Below are 16,884 nucleotides of genomic sequence, written 5' to 3'. Positions count from 1 at the left end.
GTGGGCATTCATTAAAATGTTGAAAATTAAAAAAAAAAAAAAAACAAAAAAAACAGGTTAACTGTCTTGGGTTGTCGTTCCCTACTGAGCTCGGAGGGCCTGTGGGAAGGCCCTGCCTCCGACAGCTCCTCCAGGCTTCGTGGCTTCTCCTCCTTGGTCCTTGGTGACACTGCTGCTTTGATGTCCCTGCCCTGTGCCTCCAGACCTGACCTCCCTCGGTGATGTCCACTCACGTCTGGTTCTTGCTCTCTCCCTCCATCTCGCTTCTTTCATCTGACTTCCCAGAGTGACCTCTTCCGTCCTGCCCTCTCTGACTGGCCACCTTCCCCCTGCAGTTCCCACCTTGTCTTTCATCTGCGAGGGGCCTTGTTCCCGTGTCCCCACCCTGCAAGTTTGCTTCCGGCCTTCAGTACTCACTTCTTGCTCTTCTACAACATGTGCCTGAATGTGTGGGCAATCCCGTCTCCCCACCACCCATCTCCGAAGACTGTCCAGGGGGGTCCTTCCTCTTCCAGGGCAGCCCTGTCCACTAACGGATATAGACCCAGGTCCGGCCTGTGGAAGGTCACCTACGAATCTGCAGTTGGAATTTTTCACATTTAGATGATAGTCACTGGACCACTGTGGAGGTGAATGAAGATGGTGCTTACATGTCAGTGAGCTCAGGACCACCCTCTCATGGTCCCCCCTGGGCACAGTTGTGACCCAGATCCCTCTGCACACCAGTTCTGAGAGAAAAGCCAGCAACTGGACGCATCCTTGCGGACCCTTGGCACCTGAGCACTTTGTAGTTAGTTCTACCAGTGCTTGTGGATAATGTTACTGATGTCACTCTCCCTTTGTATAGACTGCTTGATGTCTTCTCAGTTCTCTCAAACAGCTATGCAGCCTTGGTGTCCTAGGCGCCACTGGCGTCCCCTTGTGTCTTGGTCACACATACGTATTCCCTGCCCTCCTATGAGAACCCTCTAGAGCCAACTGTAACAGTCATCCTGTTATCTGCAGGTTTTGTCCCTTCTGCCCTGCCTGCCCGGTTACATTATCCAGTAACCCTAGTCCAGCTGATGAGGACCCCAAGCCATCGCTCATCACACCCTGATCGTTCCTACTGTGCCCACTAAATCACTGTTCTTTTCTTCCCTCTTTCATTTCTAAATTGAGAGCTCAATTCAGGAAACATCCTGACTCCTGCAAACCACTGTCATATACTGGATTGTCACCTGTTCCCAGCAGAGCTTCTGTAGGACGGGTCCCTGGAGACTCTTACTTGCACACTGGAAACTTTATAGCAAGACATTTTAAAATGTAAAGAAAGGCACACATGCTTTAGGTGAAGTGATGGGAAGCAAAAAGTTTTCTTCCTGTGGTCTGTGCTGTCTGTCCTGCAGAAATCCTCATTGGTGCCGTGCGGTTCAGCAACAACCCCACCCTGTGCCACGTGGACACCATCCAGTGGAGGGACATCGTTGACGGCTACTTTCTGAGCAACATGTCAATGGACTTACAGAACCACCTGGACAGCTGTGAGTGTCACACCACGCTTCCACTAGCTGCACGTCCTCTTATGAGCAGAGATGGACAAGGGGAGTGGGGAAGAGGGGACTTTAATGTTAGATCATATTAACTAACCTAAAACAAAAATAAGTAGTAAAACAAAAAACGTGATCTCCCCACTAGTAGAGCTTTTGTATGAGATAGAGATCACACTGTTGTTTTCACAGATTAGGGAACACTGACCATGCCCAGGGTGGTGCCCTTCCGTGGTCCTGAAGCAGAGCCTTGGCTGTGGCACAAGCTGCCAAGACAGCCTGCAGCGCTGGCTCGGGGCGTCCCCCATCCTGCTTTGTGCTCATTGACAAAGCTCTTGTGTGCTTCTGACTTGCTACTGAACCCCAAGGGAGCACCCAGGTCCTCCTTCCCCCTGTCCCTTGGCCTCTATCTCCTGGCCGACGGGTATAAACATTCCCACATGGAACCACAGAGAGAAGGCCTGTCCATATTTTCCTCAAATGTTTCTTCTGTGCCCATCCGTTTGGCAGTCCTTGCTGTGGGGGAGAGCGTGGGGAGGAAGCAGGCCTAAAGCCGGGGGTGCCCTTTGTCAGTGCTGTGCAGGACACCCTGGAAGACACACTTCCACTTACCGAGCTCTCTGCGCTTGCTCCCTCGCCCTCCTGGCAGCACGATCCCACAGTCATGTAAGTCAGCGGTCATTTGCTGCCCAGCTGATTCCTTGCAGCCACACGCCGCATGCGCCATTGGTTTTGGCCTCACAGTGAAATTTACAAGATCACTATCATGACTTAGAGGTCATGGTTTTGTGCTTAATTGGTTTTTTTTTTTTTTTTTTTTAAGAGAGAGAAAAGAGACACACAGAGAGAGATTTGGCATGCCAGGGCCTCAGCCACTGCAAATGATCTCCAGACTCATACGCCAGCCTGTGCAGCTGGCTTGCCGTGCATCTGGAGAATCAAACAGCGTCCTTAGGCTTCACAGGCAAACTCTCCAGGCTGCATTTTTTTTTTTTTTAACTGATGTGTTGCTTAAAGAGTTGTGGTGAAATTCTCACAAATTCCATCATCTTCGCCATTTTAGCTTTTTCAGTGCACAGCTTAGTGGACTTTCCCACTCACATTGTTATGCAGCTGTCAACATCATCTGCTTCTGGAACTCTCTCTATCCTACCATGCTGTTCTTCTACTATTTGTTTGTTTGTTTGTTTGTTTTGGTTTGGTTTGGTTTTTGGTTTTTCAAGGAAGGGTCTCACTCTAGCTCAGGCTGACCTGGAATTCACTCTGTAGGCTCATGGTGGCCTGGAACTCACTGCCATCCTCCTGCCTCTGCCTCCCGAGTGCTGGGCCTAAGGGCATGCACTGTGGACCGTGCCCAGCTTCTCTTCTACTTTCTATATCTGTAAATTTACTATTTCCGGGAACCTCACGTGAGTGGAACCATACACTATTTGTCTTTTTGTGTCACTTATTTCATTTACTACAATGTCTTCAAGTGGTGCTGGAAACAATGGACATCTATATGTAGAAAGAGGAAAACAGATCTTTGTCATTCCCCATGCACAAGAATCAAATCCAAGTGGACCAGTGACCTTAATATGAGACCTGGAACTATGAAATTGCTAGAGGAAAAGGTAGGGGAAACCCTTCAACAGATTGGCATAGGCAATGGCTTTCTGAATATAACCCCAATTGCTCAGAAAATAAAACACTATCAACTACTGGCATCTCATGAAATTACAAAGCTTTTGTACAGCAATGGACACTGTCAATAGAGCAAAGAGCCTACAGAATGGGAGAAAATCTTTGCCAGCTACACATCTGACAGAGGATTAATATCCAGAATATATAAAGAACTCAAAAAACAGAACAATAAGAACTCAAAAAACCCAATCAAAAAATGGGCTATGGAACTATAGAGAGTTCTCACTGGAAGAAATACACATGGCATATAAACATCTAAAAAAGTGTTCTACATCCTTAGCCATCAGGGAAATGCAAATTAAAGCTGCCTTGAGATTCCATCTCTCTCCCGTCAGAATGGCTACCATCAAGAGAACAAATGACAATAAATGTTGGTGAGGTTGTGGTAAGAGGGGAACCCTTCTACACTGTTGGTAGGAATGTAATCTGCTACAGCCATTGTGGAAATCAGTGTGGAGATTCTTGAGATAGGTAAAATTAGATTTACCATATGATCCAGCTATAGCACTCCTAGGCATATATCCTAATGACTCTTCTCACTACCTTACAGATACTTGCACAACCATGTTTATGCTGCTGTACTATAGATATATCAGGCATCTGACTCCTTGCAAAGCTGGACAATATTCTGTCATATTTTGTTTGTCTATTTATGGTACTTGGATTGCTTTTACCTTTTCATCTTCTGAGTAATTCTACTATGAATGTGATGCTCTTGTGTTTTATACGAATGCTAATCTGGTCTGGAGAAATGGCTAGTAGTTAAGCACTTGCCTTTGAAGCCTAAAGACACCAGTTCGAGGCTCAATTCCCCAGGGCCCACGTAAGCCAGATGCACAAGGTGGCACATGCATCTGGAGTTTGTTTGCAGTGGTTGGAGGCCCTGGCATGTCCATTCTCTCTATCTATCTGTCTCTTTCTCTTTTTGTCTGTCACTCTCAAATACATAAATAAAAATAAATGAAAATATATTAAAAAAAATAAGAATGCTATTCTGCCAGATAAGCAGTGTGGGAACTGCAATAGTTTTAAGAAACTGGAAGATTTCTTAGTGGGCAGCTTTTATTGTTCATTTGGTCAAGGTTACCATGTCCTCAACCTTCAGATAAACAGTGGCTGACTTTGACTATACCTATTCATAACATGAGAAAAGCCCTGGCCCAGAAAGGCTATGGAGCTAACTGGGTTTATAGTGGGTAAGACTGACCCACAGTGGCATGCCTATACTCACTACAGCCAGGGCTGGATGGAAAATCCACACAGGTATCCTGGAAAAAAGAGTGATATGTTAGCAAGTTCAAACATTACAACATTTGAACTATAAATCCCATGGTATTTATTTAAGAGTAGCTTACACAGCTCTCCATGACTGTAACAAATTGGATAAGGTGGTCAACTTTAAAAAAGGAAAGATTTATTTCAGCTCACAGTTTGGGGGGGGCTTGAGTCCATGGTTATTGGTTCCTGTAGTCGGGGGGGCCTGGAATGAGACAGTACATCAAGAGGCAGCAGGAAGTGTAGGACCTGTGCTCACCTCACAGCAGACAGAAGTGAAGGAGAAAGACGTGGAAGTGTCGTGGTCCTAATTTCCCCTTCTAGGGCTCTATCCCCTGTGACTGGCCTTCCACCCACCCCACGTTTTAAAGACCACACTGCTATTCAGTAGCATGAGTAGGAACTAAATATTTAACATGGGGGGGGGGGCTTCTGGGGTTTATTAAAGATCCAAATTGTAACAATGGTCATGAGAATAAGTCTAACTGAATCAAAAGTCCTTAAATAAGTGAAATTTGAAGTCAAGAAGAATTAATTTGATAAATTATTCTGACTTAATAATTAAAGGGGAAAATATCCAAGGGCAGGGCTATAACAGATTTTGTTAGTAATATTGTAGGTTAAGAGAGCCCCGTCTGTCTGTCCCTGTATCTTCCCCATCTTTTACTTTCCTCCCCTCCCTGACCAGTGCTTGTCAGCCACACTCCCAAGAACCTGTCTCATTTCATCTTTATGCAGATCAGTGCATGAGTTGATTATGTTTGGATGGACGAGACATGTGAAACTGCAGAAGCCTAGCCCGGTATACTCCAACACTATGTTATTATTGGTACAAGTTTAGGATTTGAAATTAGAAAAAGCAGATGTACTGGGGCTCTGGGACGTTGAGCTTCCGTAAATTCGTCATTTGTGTGCCTATATCAAGTCAATGTGCGTGCTGTGCCTGAGTGTCCACAGCTAAGATACAAAGGAAAGCAGTCGTGACTCAACTTTTCCTTTCTTTCAGGGGTCTTTTAAGGAACCCTACGAGCCAACTGACACTAAGGTTTCAAGCAGTTCCTTGTTTCTAACCCTGCCAACTGCCAGCAGCCTTGGGAAAGGTGTCGTCACTTTAGTGTGATTTGATTGCTTTTGCTGAGATATGAATTTAACCACTGCGTTTCTGTTTCAGGCCAAAAATGTGATCCTAGCTGTCCCAACGGAAGCTGCTGGGGTGCAGGAGAGGAAAACTGCCAGAAGCGTGAGTCAGTGAGCTGTCTGGGTGCTGGGAGACCTGCTCCCATTAGCGCAGTGTGGACCCTGCACTCTGGAGGTTGGGGTGACAAGAGCTGTACCATGGGCGCCCGGCACTTAGTTCAGGAGCACCAGGCTTGCAAATTTCACTCTTTGTAGTGGAATGTTTGGAGCACTGTAATCTTTCATAAAATACCTGAAGTGCACACATCCACGTCTCAGTCACTTCTTGTGGACAGTATGGGTAGCACTCGATCCTGAGCAGACATAACCCCATGTCACACCCTGCTTTCCCTCCCTCAGTATCTTATTCTGCTGGGTCCCGCCTAGACAGAACCTTGACAATGTCTCTCAGCAGGGGGTGGAAGGGGAACCTGTGAGAATCTCCCTTTAGGAAAGAAGTTAACTTACCTCACAGTGGTGGCTGGCTCACGCACTCAGTGACCAAGGAATCTAGGGACATTTCAGCTTCACAACTGAGCATCTTTCGTTAAATTTAACCGTGACATGGTTGTCACATTCCTTTAGACACAGTGTTTGCTGTTTGTGTTAACATATGGCTGTCTAAATAATGTCTGCTTGTTAGAATCATATAAACACTTGGACTTGATCGAATCAGTTCTCGTAAGCAGTTGAAAATAGGAAGGAAAACGATACCTCGAGGAAGCCTTGATTGTGCTGAGCTTGGGTGGATGTGAACACCAAGGAGCAAGAACTGCAGCCTAAATAACCCCATCCTTGCCTGAGTCGCTGACCCCATTCTTACCCACTTCTTCCTCTGCTGCTTGCAAGCATTCTTTGATGTCCCTAGGAATTGAGCTGCCACCCTTCCCAGGCCCAGCTCACTGGGGGTCTTTCTTTTCCAGTAACCAAGATCATCTGTGCCCAGCAGTGTTCGCGGCGCTGCCGTGGCAAATCTCCCAGTGACTGCTGCCACAACCAGTGTGCCGCGGGCTGTACCGGACCCCGGGAGAGCGACTGCCTGGTAAGACTCAGCTTCCCAAAGAGGCACGCCTCAGTGCTGGGCTCCTCCCCTGGATGAGTGGCACCAGCTCTCTTCCTGTGGGGCACATTTGTTGATTGGGTAGTGGTAGATGTTACCCTTTGCCTGGTGACAAGTGTCTGTTATTATCCTTCCTTTACCACTTAGCTGTGTGACCTTGGACAAATGACATAACCTCTCTGCCTTCATTTCCTCACCTGACAATGATCGGTATTAAAGTCCCCATCTGTTAAGTGGGTGAAGTGGCATGATGCACATGGCGCTCACCCAGTCCTGGGCACAGGATAAGCACTAGTGTTAAGTAGGTCAGCAGACAGTCACAGCATTACACTGCCTGTGGTTTCAACTAGAATAATGTCAAGAGCTGCCACGGTAAGATTGCCTAAAAGACCCGTCCACCGCTGTGCACATCTCCAGACCCTACTCTCTCTGTAGTTCCCGGCACATTTTTGGCATCTCCCGGGATGACCCCAGCCCCGAGGGCTCTTTTGTCCCTGCCATTGCAAAGCTCTGACAAAGGACTTGTCGATCTAGTGACACTCTGGAGATTCCAGCGCAGGTGGATGGGTTAGCACCAAGTGAGGCGAGGTCTTGTCAAATTCCAGAAAAGAGAGCCCACCCTAAGCTGAGTTCTAGAACATTCTGTGGTTTGTGAGAAAGGAAGCTTATTAAATTCCAGACACTAGGCCTGGCCCCAAGGATTTTGGCTCTGTTGGTCTGGGCTAATTTAATGAACAGCTCAAGGAAAGAGACTGTACGTGGATCTTAGGAACAGCCTGCATACGGGTTCTCAGGCAGGGCCCCTGTTTTATTTGGCCTGGCTCTTTCAGTCAAGTTTTTTCTGCAATTTGACAATAAATTCTGAAGTGTGTTCTCAAGTGTTCTTTACTGGAGAATTCCAATGTAAATTAGGTTTTAAAATAACATCATTCCATGGTTATGAATATCGTATGTGAACTCTTTCATAGTCTGTAAAACAAAGATGAAATTTCTCTAACCGTAGACTATAAATTGTGACCCGTGGGGTAGTATACCTTAAGAGCAGTGCTTGATGCCTTCAGGAGAAAGGTCTGACCGCTCTGAGGGCACCTGGCTAGAGCTTCTGTCTGATTGTCACCGGGATTTAGAGCACGACGTGCTAAGCTCTGTGAGCTTCTCTAACCTGAAACCCAAAATGGCTTTGTGCGTCACGCCTCTGGGCATCTTCTTCTGCCCCACACTGCTTGACCGGGCACGTCGTCCCTCCTGTAACAGGTGTGCCACAGGTTCCGGGACGAAGCCACGTGCAAGGACACCTGCCCACCGCTCATGCTGTACAACCCCACCACGTACCAGATGGACGTCAACCCTGAGGGGAAGTACAGCTTTGGTGCCACCTGCGTGAAGAAATGTCCTCGTGAGTTCCGCACGTGGGAAACCCTTGGGCGCGCCAAACACCCGTGACCTCTTCCCTTCCCTGTCCGGATGCTTTAGCCCCTTCCTCCAGGCAGCTCTGTGGTCTCCGTGTCTGCCTCGTGGTCAGGCAGGGGACCCTGTGTCTGGCCAGCTGAAGAGCTAGCTCTGTTAAGGAGCACTGGGCAAAGACAGCCTTGGGGAAGAAGGAGTCCTCTCTTCAAAGGGCACATCACCTCTGCTGGTCCTAACACTGCTGGTGGTCCAACCACGTAACGAGCGAGACTCGTGCTGTTCTGGCTTCCGATCTCAGGGCCAGCTGCAGCAGCCTAGGGAGATCCTTGTCTACAAAATCCTGGCCTTTTGGCCACTTCAGTGTTTGGCCTTTATGCCGAGTCAGTAGTTAATGGGTGCAAGTGAGAGAGGTTAACAAAGCTGTGTCTTGAGTTGCAGAAACGCTGGTAATGGTCTCACTCTTAGAGGTGCCGCAGGAGTTTTGTCTTTGTTTATTTTCCTGTTCGGATTTTGCTTACTCGTACTTGATTGTCTACCTAGATTGTCCCCAAACAGAATGGCAAACAATGCCTAATTCAAAAGCCTTAGACACCCACTGACTTCTGGAAGGAAGATTAAGATTAAATATGAAAGAATATCTGTAAGAGGAAGATTTTGTCCTGCTAGATTTGCATGCATGAAAAAAAATAAATTCCATATAGAAAGAAACACACAAATAGAATAATAGGCCATTATAAATAAGGTAAATGACAAACCAAGATGGAGAGACATTGCCGCCTCTAGGACACAGATGGATCTTTCCAGGCCGATCTCTGAAGTCTATAGGAAACAGTCAGGGCCTAAGAGCACAGGCACATGTGGTCCATATGGGGACTCAAAATATTTTAAAATATAGTATAATTCTTAACTACAGTATAGACATAAATATTAACCCAAATAGCTCGCGTAAGAGTGAGAAGGGATGGGAAGGGTTGAGGTGCATAACAAGCTGTCACCCTCCCAGGAACATGGGACCGCCTGGGAAAGGACCATGGGGGAGAAAAGCTTCTGTCAAACAGAGAATGAAAGGCAGCCGGAAATGTAGCCACCTCGGGGGGGACAGCAGTCTGTTTAGTGTCATGTGTTTTATGGCTATTCAGGCTTTGACTGTAAGTCCCAAAGACAGATGCAGAGTAAACTGAAGGTCCAGGCGGTGCTTCCAATCAGGGAGCACACAGGATGTCTTTATTGTCCTGTGATGAAATATGTGTGGGGACCTGAAAGCTCTTAAACTCAAGCTTGGTTCCTTTTCTATTTGCAGCCTGTCAACCCTTGTCCTCCAAGTAAAGTCAACCAAAGGCTTCAGGACGCTTGTCAGCAGCCAGTGTAGAGCAGGATGAGTGAGTGAGTGTGGGAGGCCAGGGGCACCTGCTGCCGCCTTCACCACCTCCTTTCGTTGCCTCCTCCTCAGGGAATTACGTGGTGACTGATCATGGCTCGTGCGTCCGTGCCTGTGGTCCTGACAACTTCGAGGTGGAGGAAGACGGCGTCCGCAAGTGTAAAAAATGCGACGGGCCCTGTCGCAAAGGTAGGGAGCCTGCAGGTATGGACAAGGCTTCTTCACTGACCCCAAAGCTGTGTTCTGTGTCCACTTCCAAATGGACATCTTATGTTTCAAATTAAAAAGAAAAGTAACCAGGCGTGGTGGCACACGCCTTTAATCCCAGCACTCAGGAGGCAGAGGTAAGAGGATTGCCATGAGTTCAAGGCCACCCTGAGACTACAGAGTTAAGTCCAGGTCAGCCTGGACCAGAGTGAGACCCTACCTCGAAAAACCAAAAAATAAAATAAAATAAAAAATAAAAAAAAAATAATAAAAAGAAATGTAGTTTCTTTAAAAGAGGAGATGATTGGGAGGGGGAGGGGATATGATGGAGAGCGGGACTTCAAAGGGGAAAGTGGGGGGAGGGAGGGAATCACCATGGGATATTGTTACAATCATGAAAGTTGTCAATAAAAATAAATAGATAAATATAAAAAAGAGGAGATGAAGCTTCAAAGCCAGGTCAGGGCCACAGGAAGGCAGAAGTGTGGAGTTCTCAGATTGGAACAGGCACGTCTGCAGCCCAGGTGGACAGAGAAGGAGGACCGCGCACCCTTAGGAACAACCAAACTCAGCCCACGTGTGAAGTCACAGGGCCTCTAGGCTAGTGAGACCTGTGACAAGGACAGGATGCGTCGCCATGGTTGCAGCCTCAAAGCCTGTCATGGGGCCTGGTACCTCGGGGCTCCTCTGTGCCCCAGCCCGGTGGCGTGAGGGAATGGGGGGCTGGGGTTCTGCCTCTGCTTGCGGAGCTCCAGCGCTCTTAGTTCAGCAAACGTGAGTGGAACAAACCTCCTCCTTCACAGTGTGCAACGGCATAGGCATTGGTGAATTTAAAGACACACTCTCCATAAATGCCACAAATATCAAACACTTCAAAAACTGCACTTCGATCAGCGGAGATCTTCATATCCTGCCGGTGGCATTTAAGGGGTAAGTAGCAGCTAAGTGACCTTTGCAGAGAATGGAATTCGCTTTCAGTAACTTGTGCAAACTGGCGATGGTCATAACTGTGCTCTTCATTCCAGGGACTCCTTCACGCGTACTCCTCCTCTAGATCCAAAGGAACTGAACATTCTGAAAACCGTAAAAGAAATCACAGGTTTGTTCCGAGATGTCCAGAAGTATAAATGGAAAAATCAGAAATTTTTAAGAGCATTTCAGACAGGTTTTCTTCTCTTTTGGCACAAAAATGTGGGGCTGATATACTATAATTAATGATTATTGAGATATTTCAAAACTATAGTTTTCCTATATACCAGAAAAAAGCACTTTAAGCTAAGGCTTGGGCCACAAAGGACTTGGTGTGAAGACATGTAATCCCTCATTCTTGCCAGCCCAGACATATTCAGAACCCCAGGACTTCCGAGGGTGGAGGGAGGGAGAGTGTAAGAAGGCAAAGGCAGAGGTGGTGGCTTACACTGGTAATCCTAGCACTCTGGAGGCAGAGGTGACAGGATCACTAGTTCAAGCCCAGCCGAGGTACAGAGTGAGTTCCAGGTCAGCCTGGGCTCTAGTGAGAGATGCTTCTTTAAAAAACAAAATCAGAGAGAGAGAGAGAGAATGGGTAGGGGGAAGGAGACAGAGAGCAATAGGGTACCTGGACTTCATGAAGTAGATTGTTTGGGGTGATATGACATGGAACTCCAGAGTACCAGGACCACACATGGCACATGGGTAACCTTTGATGTGGGAATTGGAATGGGAGGGGCAGCCGAGGATGAAGCAAGAAGCCAGTTTTTTGAAATGTCCCCCACGCTCCCTGCCCATGTGACATTCTCACAGGAATCCTGGATAATGTCCCCACTCTCCCTGCCCATGTGACATTCTCACAGGAATCCTGAGTAATGAATGCCTTCTGCAAAGCAAAAGAACTCCCAGAGCGGTACGTCTGATCTTTCCTTTTGCTTTCTAGGTTTCTTGCTGATTCAGGCTTGGCCTGAAAACTGGACTGACCTCCATGCTTTTGAGAACCTAGAAATTATCCGTGGCAGGACAAAGCAACAGTAAGTTGATCGCCCAGAGCTTGCTAGATGATTTTTGCCTTTTCATTTTGAAATAAAATCGCTTATAGTAGCAGTACAGAGAGTCCCTACGAACCCTTTCCTGAGCCCCCTGACGCAAGCATCGCGCACAAGTAGGCTCAGAATAAAGCAGTTGAACTTGCACCATGCAGCCACGTGCTGGACTCTGAGTTCTCCAGCACGTCCATGCACGCATCTGTTCTCTGTGCACGCTGCACTGTATTTAACTCCGACATCACCTCTGTCTCCTGTAATCTATCCTAGCCCCTGTGTCTTTTCTAATATCCAGGAAGAGGATGACCAGGAGGTTTATAGAATGTCTCCTCACTGGTGTTGGGTCTGGTTTGCTGATGACACAGTGGAAGGCTCACACTCATGCCACCAGGAGACCGAAGAGGTCTTTAACCCCATTTTTCTTTTTGGCTAGGATGTTTCCTCTTCCAGCCACAAAACTGAAATAAACACATGAATAGGCATCTTTAATATGCTAAGAAAAACTGTAATTTTGTGGTGAAAGAGAAGAATTTGGAAAGCTTTTTGTTGTTGTTGTTTTTTGAGGTAGGGTCTCACTCTGGCCCAGGCTGACCTGGGAGTCACTATGTATTCTCAGGTGGCCTTGAACTCACGTGATCCTCCTACCTCTGCCTCCCAAGTGCTGGGATTAAAGGCGTGTACCACCCTGCCCAGCTCAAGAATTTGGAAATCTTTAGGTCAAGACTGCCTTGGAGACTTTCTGATTATGAGAACTGTTTCTGATAATTTACCACTAAGAGCAGTACATAATATCACACAATATTTTACAAAAATCAAAGTATCAAACACAAGACATACGCATTGCTCTGCACACTGTGTGGGTGCCTAGAAGCCCACAGCCACCTTTGGAAGCTGACAGACTCCTTTCCTCTGATGGCTCAGGTGCAGACAGAGTTGAGATTTAGAGCAGTGTTTTGGAATGGCAGGACTGGAGGTCTTCATCTTAGTTTCAGCGACTTAAACAAGATTTTCCTACAAGGAAGACCACCCCCCACCAGATCCTTGGTTGGTAAGCTTCTCTGGGCTCTGCTTGTAAAGAATTCCCAGAAATGAGCATCAGAAGAACTCATGTCCAAGATGCCTCTGGAACCAGGTTACAGGAAAATAGGGCACAGACAGGCAGAGGACAGACAGAAGAAGAGTGACCAGGACGAAGGCGGTATCCAGCTGTACTAAAATCTTTGGCATTGAACTCCTTACTTATCAGTCTCTTTATTTTGTCCTGTCCCAGCTTATTCCCCCCAAGCTAGTGTCAGAGGAACTGCCTGAAAATACAGGTCAATTCTTTGTGATTTCCTATCAGTTGCAAGCAACAACCGAAGCCCTCCTTCCGGGAGCTTACATAAGTCTTCTAGCTCTGGCCTCATCTCCCCTCCCCAGGCCTGTCTCCCAGCTCGTTCCACCTGCACATTCAGGCCTGCCAGCGCTGTGTTGCGTTCATCACACAGCAACATCCCGCACCTTCCTGCTCCGCCAGGTGGTTTGGACCTTCATTCCCTTTCGGCTCACCGACTCTCCCCCAGCCATCCAGGGAGCACATGTCCGTGACCTTGTGCAGTCTTACTGGACCGAGGGTTGGGTTCAGGGGAAGTTGTGTGGGTTCTCCTCAGATCTCAGGCAGAATGGCTTGGAAGGAGCTGTTCTTGCCAGCCACCCTCCACGGGTGCCCGGGTGCCCCACTGTGGCGGCCTGGTACTCAACACGGCTCTGTTCGTGTCTCTGGGTTCAAAGACCCTGTAGCTATGCTTGTGTTTCCTTTTGTCAAAGCCCCTTCAGTGCAGGAGACGCACATTTAACCCTCATAGCATTTGCCAAATGCTCATTCAATGAATATATACCTGCGTAGGTAAGTATGTAGATAGGAAGACACAAGTTTACAACTTTGAAGTACATTTGGATATTGCAGGTGAAAAAAAAATGAAGTAAATAAAAGTACATTATAACACTGATTCTAGTCCCTCAATTTACCTCTTGAGTTTAAATATACTGAATGAATAAGAAATTGGCTTTTCCATGAAGGAGCTTAAAGCAAAACACTGATTATTTCCAACATTATGATACATACCTTGCACAGAATGATTCAATCCCTGAAATACAGTTTGTAGTTAAATCTAAGTAATGCAGAATAAAGCAAGGTTTTGGATAACATGGTTTTCACTATTGTGTACAATGTAATTTCTCTTCTCCCTCATCTAGTGGTCAGTTTTCTCTGGCCGTTGTCGGCCTGAACATAACGTCACTGGGATTGCGCTCCCTCAAGGAGATAAGTGATGGAGATGTCATCATTTCATCAAACCGAAATCTGTGCTATGCAAACACAATTAACTGGAAAAAACTATTTGGGACATCCAGTCAGAAAACTAAAATTTTGAACAACAGAAGTGAAAAAGACTGCAGTAAGTAATTGGTTTCAATTGTACAAAATTTCTAAAGGTCATTTATTCTTAGGTAGAATACTGAAGAGGCCATTCCCAAGCATTGGAATTACTATTTTCAGCCCTTCAGCAAATTTGTATATACCCAATACTGAAAGTATCATGTGAAACTCATCTTAATTATTTCCAGGTTGTTCCCATTTTACAGGGTGCCCTGTGTGGTCTGAAGATTAAATGTCACCCATAGACTCATGTCTTTGAAAACTTGGTCCTCAAGTGGTGATTTGGAAGGTTGTGGAATTGTTAGGAGGTGGAATCTTGATAAGAAAGTAGGTAATTGGTCAAAGTCTTGAGGTTTTACAGCCTGGCCCCACATCCTGTCCACTCTGTGATTCCTAACTGTGGATGCATGTGACAGGTGGCATGCCTCATGCCTTCCGCGCCACGATGGACTGTAGCTCTTTGTAAACTGCAAACCAAAACAAATGCCTCCTCCCTCAAATTGATTTTTGCAGAGTTGATCACAGTAACTATAAAAGTAACTAATACATAGAATTGGTATGGAGGAGTAGATCTGTTGCTTTGATACACTTCACCCTATGGTTCATGGTCTTTTGAAGCTGGTTTGCAGGAAGGTGGAAGAGTCTGGAACTTTGGACTAGAAAATCCCTCGTGGAAGCATCACTTGATAGGCCATTCTGGTGGGAATTTGGAAGAGCCAAATGCTGAAAGCAATGCAACCAGTATAGATCCATTTCATGAGATTTCGGAGAGGAATGGGGAGTTGGACGAGAGGTCATTCACGTTATATTCTAGCAAAGACTGGCTGTATTCTATCCATGTTCTATGAACTTGAATGAAGTTGACTTCAAGAACAGTGGACTAACTTAAAATTTAAAGGCAGGGCAGCACTCAGGTTATGCCCATGGTTACTACTTATTGCTTTTATGAAGGTCTGCAGTTAGAGGAAGTGACAGACGAAGCAGAATGACAGGAAAAATGTGCAGTTTGGTGGCCAAAGGAGAAAGTTTAAAGACACAGATAAGGAAGGTGCTTAGAAAGTGGCTGTAATGTGAAGGAGATTGGCACCATTGAAAAGATACCCTGTGTTGTGCACTGTGCAGTGGGGAAGGTGCCCCAAGGGCAGGAGCCCATTCAGTGAAGGCTCCCTCTCGTCATGCAGATTCATGTGACAGAAGAGCCCCAGCCTCCTTCTGCTGAAGGAGTGATGGCCCCCAAACAAGCCATGCAGCTGTGGCAGAGGGGCTGAATGGTCTCTCAGGCTGGCAGCAAAACTTGACAGCACTATCTCTGTGGTACTGGCTTTGTAGGCACCAAAGATGCAATATTGGGGTGTGTGGATCATAGAGGCTTATTCCAGGGTTCCAGAAAGCTGCTGAGGCCAGCAAGTGTGTGACAGGGTCCAAGTCCCTATGGGGAGACCCTGAGAAACCACTGTGTAAGGCTGTAAGGAAGAAGCTAAGTTGCAGTGGAGAACCCAGGGCATCAAGGATACCAGGCTCTGGGGTGTCTGCCAAGAACCACAGCCGGCGAGTAGAGGAGCCAGTGCAAGAGCAAGGCTCTGTGTGCCACAGGAGGCAGCGATAAAGGGATAGGGTTAACCAGGCCCTTTGGAGCCTGGATGATCCCATCATGAGCCCCAGAAGCTAGACATGGAGCTACAGAACTTGCTGTTGGTTCTCCTGGGTTGCAATCTTGCTTTGGGCCAATCTTTTCTTGCAGTGTCTCCATTCCTTCCTTTTAGAATGAAAATGTTGACCCTCTGCCTTTGTGTGTTGGAAGTATGTCACTTGCTGTTGGTTGTACAGAGGCTCACAGTTAAGTCTCAGAGGAAACTTTGGACTTTTGAGCAGTGTTGGCCCAGTGAAAGAGTACTGTGGACTTGTGAAGTGGGAACGAATGCAATTTGTAGCATAAGATGGTTATGACAACTTGTGAGCCAGGTGCGGGATGTTGGGGTTTCAGTGTGACATGTTCCCCATCGTCCCGTATGCTTGAGTGCTTGACCCTCAGTAGATGGTACTGTTTTGGAAGTACATAGAGCCTTTGGGAGATGGAGCTTACGAGGAAGTGGGTCACTGGAAGGGAGAACTGAGGGTTTATAGCCTGGCCGCACTTACTACCCACTCTGTTCCCCAACTGTGGGCTCAGTGTGACCAGCTGCCCCATGCTTCTGCAACCATGACTTCTACACGTTACTCTGTATGCCTTCTTAAACTGTAAACCAAAACAAATCCTTCCTCCCTTAAATTGTGGGGTTTGTTTTTTTTTTCATGTATTTGATCACAGCAACAAGAAAAATGACTAATGCATGCCCTAAGCTGCAGGCTTCCAAATATTTGTACTTTTTGAAGACCTCAGTTTAGTGTCCACTGTGCCACATCGTATGTGTGTGCTTGTGCACATGTGTATACACGTGTGTGGTGGCCACAGGTTGATGGCGGATGTCTTGCTCAATCACACGCCACCATATTCTCTAAGGCAGGGTCTCTCACTCAGACTGACCCAGATAGCCAGCTTGTTTGAGGGGTCCCTCGTCTCTGCCTCCTCAAAGCTGAGTTTCAGGCAACCACTGTGCCCACCTGCCTTGTGAATGGGTGAAAGGAGTCTGAACTCCGGTCTTCAGCCTTGTGTGGCAAACATGTTAGTAGCTGGAGCTCCCTGCTCGCCTCAGCACTTGGTGACTGCAGCCAAGTAGATGTGCAGACACACATAAGAA

General features: G+C 46.9%; 1 protein-coding gene across 2 annotated transcripts in view; it reads left to right on the top strand.

Moving 5' to 3' along the window:
- The window catches only part of Egfr (epidermal growth factor receptor), a 203,520-nt gene that overhangs the window by 130,484 nt on the left and 56,152 nt on the right, over positions 1 to 16,884 (top strand). For both annotated transcript variants that reach the window (XM_045135494.1, XM_045135493.1), the window contains exons 4-12: positions 1,389 to 1,523; positions 5,659 to 5,727; positions 6,587 to 6,705; positions 7,978 to 8,119; positions 9,581 to 9,697; positions 10,519 to 10,645; positions 10,741 to 10,814; positions 11,628 to 11,718; positions 13,966 to 14,165. In XM_045135494.1, coding sequence (XP_044991429.1) covers positions 1,389 to 1,523; positions 5,659 to 5,727; positions 6,587 to 6,705; positions 7,978 to 8,119; positions 9,581 to 9,697; positions 10,519 to 10,645; positions 10,741 to 10,814; positions 11,628 to 11,718; positions 13,966 to 14,165 — 1,074 coding nt within the window. The remainder of the gene's footprint in view (positions 1 to 1,388; positions 1,524 to 5,658; positions 5,728 to 6,586; positions 6,706 to 7,977; positions 8,120 to 9,580; positions 9,698 to 10,518; positions 10,646 to 10,740; positions 10,815 to 11,627; positions 11,719 to 13,965; positions 14,166 to 16,884) is intronic.

This window comes from Jaculus jaculus, chromosome 16, assembly GCF_020740685.1.
Source record: "Jaculus jaculus isolate mJacJac1 chromosome 16, mJacJac1.mat.Y.cur, whole genome shotgun sequence".
Classification (NCBI taxonomy): Eukaryota; Metazoa; Chordata; class Mammalia; order Rodentia; family Dipodidae; genus Jaculus; species Jaculus jaculus.
The sequence above is the reverse complement of the archived record's forward strand: the minus strand, read 5'-3'. Positions and strand labels throughout refer to the sequence as shown.